The sequence below is a fragment of the Taudactylus pleione genome, unplaced genomic scaffold, assembly GCF_031769625.1.
Source record: "Taudactylus pleione unplaced genomic scaffold, aTauple2 ptg000070l, whole genome shotgun sequence".
Taxonomy (NCBI): domain Eukaryota; kingdom Metazoa; phylum Chordata; class Amphibia; order Anura; family Myobatrachidae; genus Taudactylus; species Taudactylus pleione.
Window position 1 is genome coordinate 10,411,220 of NW_028284472.1, and position 17,558 is coordinate 10,428,777.

At 50.1% G+C, this 17,558-nt stretch overlaps 1 protein-coding gene across 3 annotated transcripts in view; it reads right to left on the bottom strand.

Annotated features, from left to right (window-relative positions):
* Positions 1 to 1,204: 1,204 nt before the first annotated feature.
* LOC148533767 (cytochrome P450 2C5-like) overlaps positions 1,205 to 17,558 on the bottom strand; it is a 109,682-nt gene continuing 93,328 nt past the window's right edge. For all 3 annotated transcript variants that reach the window (XM_088467349.1, XM_088467348.1, XM_088467347.1), the window contains 2 exons: positions 9,826 to 9,967; positions 1,205 to 1,383 (listed from right to left, as the gene is read on the bottom strand). In XM_088467349.1, the coding sequence (XP_088323475.1) occupies positions 1,205 to 1,383; positions 9,826 to 9,967 (321 nt within the window). The remainder of the gene's footprint in view (positions 1,384 to 9,825; positions 9,968 to 17,558) is intronic.

Sequence of the window (17,558 nt, forward strand, 5' to 3'; positions counted from 1 at the left end):
TTGCACTGCAGGTGGGGCAGATTTAAAATATGAAAGATTTAGATTTGAAATCTAAATTGCAGTGTAAAAATAAAGCTGTCCAGCATTTGTGGGCTACATGCAAAGGCAGCCAGTATTTACCCACATGGAAAAAAAGGTATGTACAGTATTTGGTTTACTTAAGCTCCCCATTCTCCTGTGTGTACTCGGAAAAAGTGTTTAGCACAGTCGGGGATCTTGACAGCGATTGGCGTAGGTAACAACCTCCGCAAAATGTAGAAAAACTGATACTCATCATAATTAACTACAAATTCTATGAGGAAGACATTTGCCACCAAATACAACAGACAGAGACTTCTGTAATGGTGGATTCCAGGGGAGATTACAAAATATTGTGTGATGATGATGATATTAACAGTGACGAGGGTGATAAGAATGATAATGATCTCTTCCATCTGTGAGGATGGTTTCCAACATTGTTAGCAACTTAAGCCCATTGGTAGCTTGATTTAACCAAACTACTGTACCAAGATGTTTTTTTTCTGGGGCACAAACAAACAAACCACCTCATCCACAAAAGTGGCAGTGCCTTTCAGGATGTTTTTGTCTGTTTTTTCTTGTCTAGATTAAAGGCCTAGCAGTATGCTGCCTTTGGATGGTGCAAGAAATGGCCATGAGGACAGTTCCTTTAAGTTGACTTGTGGGGGATTCTTTGTGCAAAGTCAGTAGAAGGTAGCTGGGAACATCAGGCCCCAGCACAGCTGGCCACCCCCATATTGTGTACAGTATTGTTCGAGCTGGCATTTGCAAGACTGTTTACCATTACGGTATGTTCCTGAGTATTGTTAAACAATAGTTGTGATCTTGCTTCAGCACATATCTCTCTGCTTTTATCTGGGTTGAAAGTCTTTTTTTTGGTGTAATTTGGTTGGGATAAAGTGTAGGAGATAGTGCCACATTAGTACCACTCATTTACATACATTTATGTGTGAGTCCAGCAAGCCTTAAGGTAGGTGGTGCACTTGGTGCTCGCTGTGATTGGTGCTGGATTGTATGAACGTAGAGTTGCATGGTCCATTGCACCAGCAAAGATGATAGGGAGTAATAATCCCATTTTACATTACAGACAGCAGAGACATAGTAAGTGACTGTCAACGGTTTGAATATAAGGTATATTTTTTATTATGTGTTCATAAACCCAGCTAGAGTATTTTGTAATCTCATGTTATGTACGAGGCACAGCACAAATCATATAGCTCATAGGAATACAGGTGAAAGCAATTGCAGGGGTCAAGTCCAGTGTGGCCCCTGGAAGAGCCTGAAAAGTGAATTTTTGCAGCATCTTTGTGAAGAACATGAAGAGCTCCATTTTGGCCAAGTTCTCACCGGCACAACTTCTCTTACCTAGAACAAAGGAACATGTGTCAGAGCATATAATATTACTATAGCATACACAATTCAGCACAGCACAGTCATTTGAGATTATCTGCCTGATCAATTCTCTATGCAATACTCTCTACGTCTCAAAACGTGTGCATACTGTGACATCACAGTAGAGATGTTGGACCTGTATATACATTGAGATGTGCCGGTGTAAGTAATATTAAAAAAAGGTTATTACAAAAATATTAGGGGGTATATTTACTAAGAGTTGATTTCATAGCTGCGGCTTATCGCGTCCCTCTGAGTTGGTTCCTTACATTGTAGTTGGCTAGCCAGGCCTGGTAACATGCCAAAGCCCAAAAGATGATATAGAGGGGTGGGCACTAGCTGGGGTCAAAATGAGATGCACAGAAGTAAGCCAAGGAATGAGACGACGAAAACCGGACGTAAAACTCTACCTACAGTACGTGCAAACATCTAACGATTTCGCCGGAAATGAGAAATGCAGATGTTATAATAATCAATAAGCACACTTATTGTATGTGGCAGGGCCGGCTCTAGGGGTGTATGTGGCAGGGCCCATGGGTGGTCAAATCAGGAGGCTGGGGACCCCCACCACTGCAGCTGTGCGGTGGTGCTGGATCCCCGGAGAGTGAATGGATGCCGCGCGCATGCGTGCGGCAACCATTCACTGACAGGAGAGGGCTGGGGGAAGCCCAGCCAGTGACGGAGTGCGGGCACGCCTCCAAATAACGTCACACAGGGGGCATGGGTGCTCTCTCAGGATCCTGGAGCCGGCCCTGGTATGTGGCATGTGCAGTGGGCCGGCCCCGGAGGTAAGACCCGGTGTATCAGCATTAGGCTGATGCCCTGTGGGACTTGCAGCGATCACTGGAGGGGGATTTTTCTCTACCCCTCTCCATAGCCGAGATGTTAACAAATCTCTGCGTTATTGTTTCCTGGTTCTCCTCCAAGACGTATAGCAGCACAATAAGTGGTGCTATAATACATCTCCCTCTATGTTTATTGGGGATGATCATCTGAAGACTTTGGGCATAGAGTCCAAATTAAACTTGTGAACATTTAGATCTTCAAAAGCAGACTTTTAAGATTATTAATGGCAAATCCTCAGACACTGCAGACTCTGAAATGTGTATTTCATTCTTATAAGTGACATGCAGTCAGGGGAGGCAGGGAAGACAGAGCCTCACCTGTCATAATCCAGAGTTTTTACTAAATGATTCAAATTATACAAAGAAGATATTTCTAAGTTATAAATATCTTTTTTGTATTAATCTAATCATTTTTATAGTCAAAACACGCCAAATTTGCAACGCTCTACTGTAAATACAGAGACAAGAGGTGAGGCAGCGATGAGCTCAATCTCCCCTCTGATAGTCAGATACTGCCTAGAGCATGGGGCGGGGTCTTGCTGTGACCAATAATACTGCAAAGAAAAACAACCAGGGGAGGCAGCTACCACATCTGCCTCACTAAGGGGTCCTTGAGTAACTCAGCAGGAAGCAGCCCTGTCACAGCCTGAGGTTTCAAATCATATGAGGTTGGCATATTCTTTTTTATCACTGCCCCCTCCCCGCCCCGAAGCAGCTGCAGCATGTCAATCGTAGCTTAGGAGATGCTCACAGTACAAGATCTGTACATGTGAAGAACGGAGATGTACACAACCCATTGAAGTTGCTTTGGCCTAGTTCTCAACTTTATTTATCTTCAAAGTTTGATACATATCTCTTTCAGTATATTCAGGGCTGTTTAGATCCTGGTCAAATAAAGGGCAGGAGATAAATGATCCCTCAAGATTATAAAATTACGACAAAACTATTGATTGTGAGCACCCTGAGGGCCTGATTCAGAGCCGGACGCTCTGAATCAGGGCGTTTTTTTTTTTTTTTTTTTGGAGCAGCCTCCTGGCCGCTCGCATAGCTATGGGTGACCACCCACAGCTATTGCGAGCGGCCAGGTTGATGGTCGCGATGGTCAAGACCATCGCGACCATCGGGCTTGTGACGAGACCCTTGTGGTAGGGTCTGGTGGCCGCAAGCCTCAGAGAGCTTCTGGCTCAAATTGAGCCGGAAGCTCTCCCACTGACATCACTTTTGATGTCAGTGGGGCCACCCCCAAATGGTAGGCGTTCTCATGGGAATGCCTCCGTTTGGGCAGCCACCCCCCGGCCCGCCAACCAAAAGGGGCGAGCTGTCACTCAACATCGACAGCTCGCCACCTTTGGTGCGAGACCCGGAGCGATGGAGTGCCCGTCGGGTCTCGCGCTTGCGCACGACAGAGCCGGCTCCGACGTGCGCATGCGCTGTGGGCCACCATCGACCCGGTTGCGAGCGCTCAGCGGGCCCTGGTGAAGGAGGCGTGACAAAATTATAGGCGGGGTGGCCACGCCCCATTAGGGAAAATAAGGGGTAAAACCTAGTTGCAGTGCCGCAAAGCAATGATGCGCTAAGAGGAGGGAGACGCTGCAAGCCCCTCTGCCAAGTGCAAATCCAGGGGGGACGCATTCAGGATGATCGTTTCCCCCCCCACAGTCAGAGGAGACTGCTAGCAGTTTGGCTTTGCAGCCCAGCACACAGGTAAGAGGGAGGGGAAAGGGGAGGCGGTGTTGGACCCGTGCCCTCACCGGACCCCTCCAGAAACCCCAGGTAATTAGTACTCACCCCCCCTCTCAGCGACCCTGTGCACTGTGACCCCAGCATCTGACTAGTGCTGTAAACTTAGATGTCAGTGTCACAGAGCAGGATCCCAGCAATCAGCTGACTGGAGTCACAGAGGAGCTCACCGGATCACCGATCACCAGTCCCCTGGATGCAGGTAAGTGTGTGGGGTTTTTACATTTATTTAAGTTATTTTTTTACAGTGATAAGCTTGTGGTCAATAAAGAGTTAGACACACAAGACTGATTACAGTGACCGGCTCCCAGCTCTGCTTTACCTGTCAGAGCAAGAGTCAGAGTAACAAGGGAAAGCCATAATAATGCTGTATCCATGGTGGCCTTATTATCACAGGGCTCCCCCCATTATTTATTTACAATTTTATTTTAGTAAATCTGAGACTGATCGCATTTGCCATTACAAATATGAGAAATGTAATCTGCTTACTAAAATAATGCGACTGAAAGGGCTTGGAATAGTTTTTTTTTGCTCCAAAAGCCATTTAATACATTTAAGTGATACTAAAATAATATGAAAAGGGCGTGAAAACGTTTGTTTTCGCATATTTAGGTTACTGGGCCATTCATCATCATGGGTACTAAATGGACCACCTGACCACCTTCTCATACCCGTCCAATGTTGCACTCCTGCTTAACATTGGTATCATTTATGCACAACATGCAGTCACACAGCCAGTGGCGTCTTTAGAGAGGAGGGGGTCCATGTCCATTCCCCATCCGGGGCCCCCTCCTCTCTTCCCGGTGGCCGGCAGCCAACTGACATGGCTGGCCGGCCACCGGAGCATTAGTAGACTCTGGGAATTAGAATGTGCCCGGAGTCTATGGCGCATGCGCAAAACGCAGGAAAAACGTCCGTGGCGGCCATTTCTCCGGCTTTTTGTACAGCGCTGACACCCGACGCAGGACCTCGGAGAGGTAAGTTTTAAACAATATGGGTGCAGGGCCCCACACACCATGCACCCATCATAGATACGCCCCTGCACACAGCATATACAGCAAGTCTTACTAGCCACAAACACCGCAGCTCTCCTCACATGCAGAGAGTTCTCATGCTGCGAAAGTGATCGCATTGGCTAATTTATGCACGTCCCATGAAACAGCGTTTAAATGATCAGATACACATGAATTTTCCTAACCACACCCCGTTACCTCCCACAAATGCTGGCTGTCACTCACTTTACAAGTGAACCCTCTTTGCGAACGTAATCGCGAAACAATCGCAGCATGTGTGCAGTGTGAATTATATACATGCACAATGGCAAACAATAACTATCTGTGTAATATTTGCCAATGCGTCCGTCTCTACAATATATCAGGCCCAGAGTGCACTCTGCTCCAGGGCCGCCATCAGGGGGGGACTGCCTGGACTAGAGTCCGGGCCCGGCCAGCTGCAGAGCAGACAAGCTTCGAGGGCATTTTGAAAGCGGCGCCGGCCGCGAGCCAGAGATAGCTCGCAAACCGGCAGCCAATTAGTAGTGGCCACAGTGGTGGCTACTGATTGATTGCCGGTCCGCACACTTCGATTAACTCACAGCCGTCAGTAAATTCAAAATGCAGCTGCCTTCCGGCCCCCGGGCCCTGTCTCTGTGCGGGTGTGATGGTGAGCAGCAGCCAGTCTGGCAAACGCCAGCCAGTGGGGAGAAGATGGGCCGGGAGAGGCAGCTGGGGGAGAGGACAGGACAGCAGCAGCGGTGGAGGGAGCAGCAGTGACGAGGGGAGAAGCTACCTGCTACAGCCCCTGTGAAGAGGAAGAAGTCCTCAGACGGGCAGGAGAGACTGCAGGGGATCCCAATTTCCATCTAGGTACAGAGACTCCTGCATTCCCACCCTCACCCTGCTCTCACTCCCTGACCCTGCTCTCCCACTTTTACCCTGCTCTCCCTCCCTGACCCTGCTCTCCGTCCCTGACCCTGCTCTCCCTCCCTGACCATGCTCTCCCTCCCTGACCATGCTCTCCCACTTTTACCCTGCTCTCCCTCCCTGACCCTGCTCTTCCTCCCTGACCCTGCTCTCTCTCCCTGACCCTGCTCTCCCTCCCTGACCCCGCTCTCCCTCCCTGACCCTGCTCTCCCTCCCTGACCCCGCTCTCCCTCCCTCACCCTGCTCTCCCTCCCTGACCCTGCTCTCCCTCCCTGACCCTACTCTCCCTCCCTGACCCTGCTCTCCCTCCCTGACCACGCTCTCCCACTTTTACCCTGCTCTCCCTCCCTGACCCCACTCTCCCTCCCTGACCCTGCTCTCCCTCCCTGACCCTGCTCTCCCTCCCTGACCTCGCTCTCACTCCCTGACCCTGCTCTCCCTCCCTGACCATGCTCTCCCACTTTTACCCTGCTCTCCCTCCCTGACCCCACTCTCCCTCCCTGACCCTGCTCTCCCTCCCTGACCCTGCTCTCCCTCCCTGACCATGCTCTCCCACTTTTACCCTGCTCTCCCTCCTGACCCCGCTCTCCCTCCCTGATCCTGCTCTCCCTCCCTGACCCTGCTCTCCCACTTTTACCCTGCTCTCCCTCCCTGACCCCGCTCTCCCTCCCTGACCCTGCTCTCCCTCCCTGAACCTGCTCTCCCTCCCTGACCCTGCTCTCCCACTTTTACCCGGCTCTCCCTCCCTGACCCTGCTCTCCCTCCCTGACCCTGCTCTCCCTCCCTGACCCCGCTCTCCCTCCCTGTCCCCGCTCTCCCACCCTGACCCTGCCCTCCCACTTTTACCTTGCCTTCCCACCCTCACCCTTATCTCCCTCCCTGACCCTGCTCTCCCACTTTTACCCAGCTCTCTTACCCTGACCCTGCTCTCTTACCCTGACCCTGCTCTCTCACCCTCCCCTTGCTCTCTTACCCTGACCCTGCTCTCTCACCATCCCCCTGCTCTCTCACCCTCACCTGTATATTATAGATTAACATGTTATAATACCCACCCCAAAACTTTTATATTTAAAAAAAAAAATGCTTTACGTACCAATTAATTCCACACCTCTATAGCTCCACCCACATTCACAGCAACACCCACCTCTGGCAACCTGCCCCCCCATCCCAAGGCAGATGGCAGCCCTGCTCTGCTCTAATGTTAGGACATGCTCCCTCAGCATTCTTAATGTATAGTCAGGGGAGTAGCGAGGGTGGTTCCAGTGGAGCATGAGCTCCGGGCGCCAAAATGTAGAGAGGGCGCCATCCAGGGTTCCGGAATTCATGGGGCGCTAGATAGTATGACGACCACCTATTAATTTTACCTCGGTTTGTTTGCTCTATATCCTAAATAAGTTACGGATCGGAGATCCATTTCTACATTTCATGCTCCCTCAAACTGCCCAGATTGCCTCCCCTCTGGCCCTCCCTCCTCTGTGATCTTCTTCTGTCACCTCCCCTTTCCTGTCACACTGATTACAGTCACTTCTCACCTCTTTAATTCCCTCCCCTCTCTACCATGGGGTCGGCTCTTTGCCCCTGTCCACTCCTTTCTTTTTGGCTTCTGTCGCCACCCCTCTCCTCTCCTTTTCTTATTGGCAGGTATTAATTAAAAAGTCACTGCTTTGCTATTTAAAGTGATGAAGTGTTCCTAGGCATGACCACAAAGTGTTATTTGGAAGGTCTATTAAAAAATACTGGGCCTGATTCAGACCCACTCGCGAGCGGCTGTCCGCTCACAAGTGGGTCGATGTTATGGACTGAGCATGCGCACGACGGAGGGAGCTCCATCGTGCGCATGCGCCAGACGCGACGAGCGAAGGAAAGTCCTTCGCTCGTTGTGTCCGATCAAAGGGGGCGTGCTGTCAATGTTGATTGACAGCACGCCCCCTTTGGTGGGCGTGCCAGGGGCGTGCCTCCCTGACGGGGGCGTTTCCACGGGAAAGCCTCCCGTCAAAAGCCGGCCCACTGACATCACTAGTGATGTCAGTGGGAGTGATTTTGGCTCTGATAGAGCCAAAATCACTCCGGAGCTTGCGGTTGAAAACCTCAACCGCAGGCTCCGGCTCGCAAATTCGATGGTCGCGATGGTCTCGACCATCGCGACCATCACAATGCACGCTCGTATAGCCTGTGGGTGGTGACCCACAGCTATACGAGCGTCCAGGAGGACGCTCCATGAAAATGGAGCCCGGCCCTCATTCAGAGCGTGCGCTCTGCTCTGCTGTATTAGGAGACATGAAATAATAAAATAATAATGGTGATAGACAGAACATGACATGGTTAGTAGTACTCACACCAGGGCCGTAGCTAGGGTAATGCGGCCGGTGCCATCGCACAGGGCACCACAGGTCAGGGGGCGCTGTTTGGGCCTGTCAAATTTCTGTTTATTATCATTCTTGCTTGTAGCTTCCTCTTATTTCATCCCCAGCATCTCCTGGCCTCCCTTATCTCTTCCCTGGCCCTTCCCCATGAGGCCATTCCCCTTTGAAGGGTGCATTATGTCCCTTTGAAAAATGAGGGGGGCGCCAATGCTCTTTCTGGCACAGGGCACCAAAAGGTCTAGTTACGGCTCTGACTCACATTAATATAGATGCAATGTATATTTGTGAAGTAGGAGCATAGCTGGGAATAGAGCTTCCCAAAAGTGTTCCCCTTCCAGTGACAGCTGCATGGGGCAGTGATTACAGTAATAAGCTGTGCACCCTGTGGAATCTCACTCTAGCACATGTACTCTGTCAATTTAAGTTAAATGATCAGAATATATAATACAATCTCCTCTATTGACTAATAACAATAATCCAAATGAGATAAAAGTCAGATCCTAGGTGCTATACATAAATAAAACCGTGCCAAAGGAGCTACTCCTTAATGTCACATAGTGTATCACCGAAGCATTGTACTCCCCCAATGGGACCTCAATGCCCAGCGTGATACTGCCACTGTATGCTGTTTTTCTCTTCATTTCAGTATTCCCCCGCAGGCTGGCCATTCCCCACTGCACTTTCTCCAGGCGCCATGATTCCACGCTACTCCTCTGTGTATAGTAACACATATATTTTAAGCAATGCCTGTCTCGCTCTATCACCGCCTCCTCAATCTCCACTGTGCATCTCTGACACAGGTGGGAGGGGTCACAGTTCAGGCCAACTGCCATTACACAATGACATAATTTTTATCAGCAGTCAATTTTATTATATACATATGTTCCTGTTTCTCTCGAATAGAATATGGGAGTTCCCTCCTCTGGAGTGGTCCACATCCTTGAGACAAATGAGACAATTTTTTTATTAAGCAGTCTCAGCTCAGACAATGGGTCTCATTCAGACACGGTTGCAAGCGCTGATCGCTCGCAACCGGGTCGATGTTAAGGCCCTGTGCATGTGCAGCGGCCGCACTGCGCCTGCACAAGCCCCCGATGCTGATCGACAGCTCGCCCCATTTTGTAGATGGGGCGGGGGGTGGCTACACAAACGGAGGCGTTCCTGATGGAATGCTTGCCATTTTGTGGGCTGCCCCACTGACATCAGCAGTGATGTCAGTGGATCAGAGCAGGAAGCTCCCTGGGGCTTGCGGTTGCCAAGACCCAACCTTAGGGTCTCGTCGCAAGCCCCGATGGTCGCGATGGTCTTGACCATCGCGACCATCACCCTGGTCGGTCGCTAAGCTGTGGGTGGTAACCCACAGCTTAGCTAGTGACCAGGAGGCTGCACTTAAACAAACAAGCGGCCGCCCTCATTCAGAGAGAGCGCTCGCTTATTGCGACTGCCTCTGAATGAGGGCCAATATCTCTTGTACAGTGTTCTCCCACTATGTATTTCTGGATAACATACTTTAGGATCTTAGAGAGAATATAATGTCTAACTCACCAGCTGAGAAAGGCATGAATGCTTCATTCTTCACAAAATTTCCACCGGCATCCAGAAAATGTTCTGGGTAAAACTCTTTTGGTTTTTTAAAGTGATCCTTGCAATGCAGTACTGATGTCAGCAGTGGGATTATTTGTGTCCCCTGAAGAAGTAATAACATTTGAATACAGATCACATGTACAGAATAAGTAAAGTGTGTGGGATTGTATTTTAATATTGGTAATAAAATTCTGTATTTCCCCGCAGTTCCTAGCGCAAACATTTATAAATTTTACATAGAAACAGGATTTAATGGCTGATAACACCCACATGGTCCTACATAGTCTGCCCATTGTATTACTAAAAAACTCAGGGGGTCATTCAGACCCGCTCGCGAGCAAAGGACGCTCGCAAGCGGGTCGATGTTGCCCCACTGCATATGCGCACGACGGAGGGAGCTCCGTCATGCGCATGCGCGAGACCCGGATAGCGATGGGCTCTCCGTCGCTCCGGGTCTCGCACCAAAGGGGGCGTGCTGTCGATGTTGATTGACAGCACGCCCCCTTTGGTGGGCGTGACGGGGGCATGGCTGCCAGACGGAGGCGTTCCCATGGGAACGCCTACCGTCTGAAGCCAGCCCCACTGACATCACTAGTGATGTCAGTGGGAGTGATTTTGGCTCTGATAGAGCCAAAATCACTTCTTGGCTTGCGGCAGCAAGACCCTACTGCAGGGTCTTGTCGCAAGCCCGATGGTCGCGATGGTCAAAGACCATCGCGACCATCTTTTTGGCCGCTCACATATGCTGTGGGTGGTCACCCACAGCTATGTGAGCGGCCAGGAGGCCGCTCCATTTTCAGGTAGGAGGACACTGATTCAGAGCGAGCGCTCTGGTCAGAGCGTTCAGCTCTGAATCAGGCCCTCAGACCCTGTTTATACTTAGGGGAGGATTTACTAACCCACCGTCTGTCAATGCCACTGATGATCCAGCCTCATTTACCATTTATTTGTGTTGTAGCTTTAAATCCATCCGTCAATGCCAGCGATGATTGGCAGCTTGGAAAAACTGATATTTAGTAGATCTACAGCTTATAGTAGTATTAAACTTTACTCTAGCTTGTGCTGGATGGGAGTTTGTATGTATTGTATCACAGTGTGGGTGATGGGGGCACCCAGTCACCTTTACCACAACACTCATTGGGGGGGCGATTCAATTGTTGCGTGGGTGGTAATAATTAAGGAGCTCTGTAATTCAATTGTTCTGGGTGCTCATTAATTATCGCCCTCTTCACGCTCTATTAGACTGTTATACAGTCTAACTGCGGTCAGGGCACCCTAAACATGGGTTTCTCTCACATTTTTGCTGGCACTCTTCTGAGCAGAAATGCCGGCGCCAACGTCTACTGTGCTCAGACAGAGTAACAATTGAATTGCTCCGTCTGGTGCCTCAAAAAAAAAAAAAAGCTGCCGGCTAAACAATTGAATCACCCCTATTTTGTAGGGACTTTGGACCTGATTCAGAGGCGGTCGTTAGATGCAAGCGGTCGCACAGAATCAGGGCGGCCGCTTGCATCCTGAACGGCCGCCTCCTTGTCGATCGGTAAGCTATGGGTTACCACCCACAGCTTAACGACCGACCAAGTTGATGGTCACGATGGTGATCACCATCGCGACCATCGGGGCTTACGACCAGACTCTAGGGTAGGGTCTCGTAAGCCCCAGGGAGCTTTCTGCTCTGATGGAGCAGGAAGCTCCCCACTGACATCACTGATGATGTCAGTGCGGCCGCCCACAAAACGGTAGGCGTTCGCGAAGGAACGCCTCTGTTATGGAAACCACCCCCCCGGCCCACCTACCAAACGGGGGCAGCTCTCGATCAACATCAACAGCCACCCCTTTGGTAACGAGCTCCAGAGCGACAGAGTTTCTCTGTCGCTCCGGGGCTTGCGCACGCGCAGTCCTGCCGCTGCGTGTGCGCAGGCCAAACCATCGAGTCGGTTACGAACGCATCGGCACTCACGACCGACTCTGAATGAGGTCCTCTATGAAGACCTGGCCACATTCACTATGCAGCTATTTGTGGACTCATTCAATTAGTGTATGAAATCTCTAGCTACTGTAATGGACAAGAACAAACTCCTATTGTTTATATTAGACTCAATGGCATTTTATGAGGGGATGGGGCCTCTGTGCAGTCTCTGAGTGCCCCCCTTGTGCCAGTGTATGCATATTGTATACACTGGCACTGTGCCAGTTTACTGTGCAAGCGCAAACCTCTGGGAAATGGTGCTGGCACCATATTTCTGGTGTTATATAGTGCATGCCTTCTCTGTTGTGCCACAGCAGAGGGTTGTAGTTTTGCATAATATAAATATGCCGCTGACTAGATCTAAAATGTATTAGTACCCTGCCCATTCTTATGTATATATATATATATATATATTAGGGATGAGCGGGTTCGGTTCCCTGAGAACCGAACCCACCCGAACTTCGGGGATCCGGGGCGATCCGAGCCCAAGCTCGGATCTCCCTGTCTGCCCCGGATCCCTCTCCCGAGGCAAAACCTCGAGATCTGCTGTCGGATCTCGAGGTTTTGCCTCGAGCGGCCATTTAAAAAAAAATGCCTTTGCCTTTAATGGGCAAAGTGCTGATTGGCTGACAGAGCCGTCTGTCACGGCTCTCAGCCAATCAGCATTATGGTGCTCATTTGCATGTAGCACGGACTCGTGAGATCCGTGCTACATGCATCTGTGTGATTGACAGTGACACAGAGCACAGATGGGTCAGTGAGACCCGTCTGTGCTGCTGTGTATTTCAATGACACAGATGCACGCACGTACCAGGAGATCCGTGCTACTTGCATCTGTGTCATTGACACAGAGCACTAACGGGTCCGTGAGACCCGTCTGTGCTGCTGTGGTAAATAAAAAAAAAAAAACCTGTGTAAAAAGAGAAAAAAATGGCGTGCCCCCCCCCCAAAAAAAAGAGCAACCAGCCCCGGGCATTAGTGACCCAGTGCTGGGTGTGCTTAAATACAGGGGACAAACGACATAGGGGTCCCCTGTACTTAAACACAACCAGCACCGGGCTAGTCAGAACCAGAGCTGGTTGCCAAAATACGGGGGACAAACGACGTAGGGGTCCCCCGTATTCTGCGCAACCAGCTCTGGGCTCTGATCCGGTCCTGGTTCTGGAAATACAGGGGAAAAAAATGAGTAGGGTTCCCCTGTATGTTCCAGAACCAGCACTGGACTTTTTCTAGCGGGGGGCTGATGCCACAGCCAGGGGAGCCCTTTCACCGGGCCCCCCAGCCGCAGCATCAGCCCTGACCGCTAGTCAGCCCAGGCCGGGGATCCCTGGAGAGCTGGGGACCCCCCCAATAAAGGGGTCACCCTCTCCAGGGCACCCCAGGCCCAGGCTGATAGCCCGGGGCTATCCCCGCCACCCCTGGTGGCGGTGGGTGGCGGGTTGATTGTGTGGTGTGGTGTAAATAAAGAATATCAAACATTGTCTTTACAAGTAGAACTGCAAGTCCCAGCAAGCTTGCCCCGCATGCTGGTACTTGGAGAACCACAAGTACCAGCATGCAGGGCATTAAGGGCCCACTAGTACCTGTAGTTCACCTGTAAAAAAATGTTTAAAAAAAACACAGGACACACACACCGTGACAGTATAAGTTTATTAAACATACATACACACACACACATGTACACATACTCACCTATGTAACCTGTAGCATCGGTCCACTTGTCCGGTAAAGTATCCCTAGGGGACCTGTGAAAAAAAACATACTCACCATCTCCTATGCGAGGTTCTGTCCTCTTCGTTCCAAAGTAGGCATCCCCGGACTTGGCAAAAAAAAAAAACGAAAACGCGATCCACGAACTTAGTACCGTTCTATAGAACGGTACTTCCCGAATGAGAGCTTAGCGGCGGGGTATCACCATGGAAACCCCGCTGCTAAGCGTTCATTGGCTGAGAGAGGCCATCTCCCGTCTCTCTCAGCCAATGAACGGCTCCCTCCATTGTAGTCAATGCTGGGAGCCGCAAGGTTATTAAAGTTTACCCTGCGGTTCCCACCATTGACTACAATGGAGGGAGCCGTTCATTGGCTGAGAGACGGGAGATGACCTCTCTCAGCCAATGAACGCTTAGCAGCGGGGTTTCCATGGTGATACCCCGCCGCTAAGCTCTCATTCGGGAAGTACCGTTCTATAGAACGGTACTAAGTTCGTGGATCGCGTTTTCGTTTTTTTTTTTTGCCAAGTCCGGGGATGCCTACTTTGGAACGAAGAGGACAGAACCTCGCATAGGAGATGGTGAGTATGTTTTTTTTCACAGGTCCCCTAGGGATACTTTACCGGACAAGTGGACCGATGCTACAGGTTACATAGGTGAGTATGTGTACATGTGTGTGTGTGTGTGTATGTTTAATAAACTTATACTGTCACGGTGTGTGTGTCCTGTGTTTTTTTAAACATTTTTTTTACAGGTGAACTACAGGTACTAGTGGGCCCTTAATGCCCTGCATGCTGGTACTTGTGGTTCTCCAAGTACCAGCATGCGGGGCAGGCTAGCTGGGACTTGCAGTTCTACTTGTAAAGACAATGTTTGATATTCTTTATTTACACCACACCACACAATCAACCCGCCACCCACCGCCACCAGGGGTGGCGGGGATAGCCCCGGGCTATCAGCCTGGGCCTGGGGTGCCCTGGAGAGGGTGACCCCTTTATTGGGGGGGTCCCCAGCTCTCCAGGGATCCCCGGCCTGGGCTGACTAGCGGTCAGGGTTGATGCTGCGGCTGGGGGGCCCGGTGAAAGGGCTCCCCTGGCTGTGGCATCAGCCCCCCGCTAGAAAAAGTCCAGTGCTGGTTCTGGAACATACAGGGGAACCCTACTCATTTTTTGTCCCCTATATTTCCAGAACCAGGACCGGATCAGAGCCCAGAGCTGGTTGCGCAGAATACAGGGGACCCCTACGTCGTTTGTCCCCCGTATTTTGGCAACCAGCGCTGGTTCTGACTAGCCCGGTGCTGGTTGTGCTTAAGTACAGGGGACCCCTACGTCGTTTGTCCCCTGTATTTAAGCACACCCAGCACTGGGTTACTAATGCCCGGGGCTGGTTGCTCTTTTTTGGGGGGGTGCACGCCATTTTTTTCTTTTTTTACACAGGTTTTTTTTTTTTTTTTTACCACAGCAGCACAGACGGGTCTCACGGACCTGTCATTGCTCTGTGCCAATCACACAGATGCATGTAGCACGGATCTCCCGGGTTCGTGCTACATGCAAATGGGCACCATAACGCTGATTGGCTTCCTGTCTGCCACTGCAGTGCCACTCCTAGATGGGCCACGTGTTTGTGCCGCCCCCTTGTGTCGCTTAGCATAGTCATCCAGCTTCCTCGGTACAACCTTTTGGCCTAAAAACAATATTGTGAGGTGTGAGGTGTTCAGAATAGAGTGGAAATGAGTGGAAATTAATGTTATTGGGGTTATTAATAGCGTAGGAACAAAAAAAGGCCCATTTATGTGATTTTAGCGGGTTTTTTTTATTTTTTAAGAAAAAATCCAGATCCAAAACACAAAACCCAGAACCCAAAACACGGAAGGGTGGTTTTGGCAAAACCAATCCAGATCCAAAACACGAAGAAAGATCCAGATCCAAAACCAAAACACAAAACACGAAAAGTGTCCGGTGCACACCCCTAATATATATATATTAGGGGTGTGCACCGGCCACTTTTCGTGTTTTGTGTTTTGGTTTTGGATCTGGATCTTTCTTCGTGTTTTGGATCTGGATTGGTTTTGCCAAAACCACCCTTCCGTGTTTTGGGTTCTGGGTTTTGTGTTTTGGATCTGTATTTTTTTTTAAAAAAGCATAAAAACAGCTAAAATCACAGAATGTGTAGGTTTTTCTGCTCCTATGCTATTATTAACCTCAATAACCTTAATTTCCACTCATTTCCAGTCTATTCTGAACACCTCACACCTCACAATAGTGTTTTTATGTCCAAAAGGTTGCACCGAGGTAGCTGGATGACTATGCTAAGCGACACGAGTGGGCGGCACAAACACGTGACCCATCTAGGAGTGACACTGCAGTGGCAGACAGGATGGCAGTTAGAAAAACTAGGCCCCAAACTGTACATAATGCAAAGAAAAAAAAGAGGTGCAAGATGGAATTGTCCTTGGGCCCTCCCACCCACCCTTATGTTGTATAAACAGGACATGCACACTTTAACAAATCAATCATTTCAGCGCCAGGGTCTGCCACACAACTGAGGCTGAAATGATTGGTTCGTTTGGGCCCCCACAAAACAAGCTGGCAATTAATCTGTCCCTGCACAAACTGGCTCTACGGAGGCAAGATGTCATCCTCATCCTCCACATCCACCAATTCCTCACCCTCTTCAGTGTGTACATCCTCATCCTCACAAAGTATTAACTCGTCCCCACTTGAATCCACCACCACAGGTCCCTCTGTACCTTCTGGAGGCTGGTCTCCCTGGAAGAGCTGATAATTCATTTTGATGAACATCATCTTCTTCACATTCTGTGGAAGCAACCTCCTACGCCTTTCGCTGACAAGGTTCCCGGCTGCACTAAACACTCTTTCGGAGTACACACTGGAGGGGGGACAACTCAGGTAAAATAGAGCCAGTTTGTACAGGGGCCTCCAAATTGCCTCTTTTTCCTGCCAGTACAGGTATGGACTGTCTGACATGCCTACTTGGATGCTGTCACCGATGTAATCCTCCACCATTCTGTCAATGGTGACAGTATCATATGCAGTGACAGTAGACATGTCAGAAATTGTTGCCTGGTCCTTCAGTCTGGACCAGATGTCCAAACTTGGTCCTGCCTGCCCTGCATCACCACCAGCGGGTTGCTTAGGATACCTAAGTTTTTTCCTGGCAGCCCCAGTTGCGGGAGAAAATGAAGAAGGAGCCGTTGACGTGTCACGTTCCGCTTCAGCTGACAGTGTGTTCACCAGCAGGTCTTTGCACCTCTGCAGGCTTGTGTCGGCCGGAAAGAGAGACACCACATAGGCTTTAAACCTAGGATCGAGCACGGTGGCCAAAATGTAGTGGTCTGATTTCAACAGATTGACCACCCTGGAATCCTGGCAAAGCGAATGAAGGGCTTCATCCACAAGTCCCACATGCCGAGCGGAATCGCTCCGTCTTAGCTCCTCCTTCACTTTCTCCAGCTGCTTCTGCAAAAGCCTGATGAGGGGAATGACCTGACTCAAGCTGGCAGTGTCTGAACTGACTTCACGTGTGGCAAGTTCGAAGGGCTGGAGAACCTTGCACAAAACGGAAATCATTCTCCACTGCACTTGAGTCAGGTGCATACCCCCTCCTTTGCCTATGTCATAGGTGGATGTATAGGCTTGTATGGCCTTTTGCTGCTCCTCCATCCTCTGAAGCATATAGAGGGTTGAGTTCCACCGCGTCACAACCTCTTGCTTCAGGTGATGGCGGGGCAGGTTCAAGAGTGTTTGCTGGTGCTCCAGTCTTCGGCACGCAGTCGCTGAATGGCGAAAGTGGGCAGAAATTTTTCGGGCCACCCAAAGCGTGTCCTGCATGCCCCTGTCGCTTTTCAGAAAATTCTGCACCACCAAGTTTATTGTGTGAGCAAAACATGGGACGTGCTGGAATTTGCCCAGATGTAATGCGCGCACAATATTGGTGGCGTTGTCAGATATCACAAATCCCCAGGAGTCTAAGTGGGGTAAGCCACTGGGCGATGA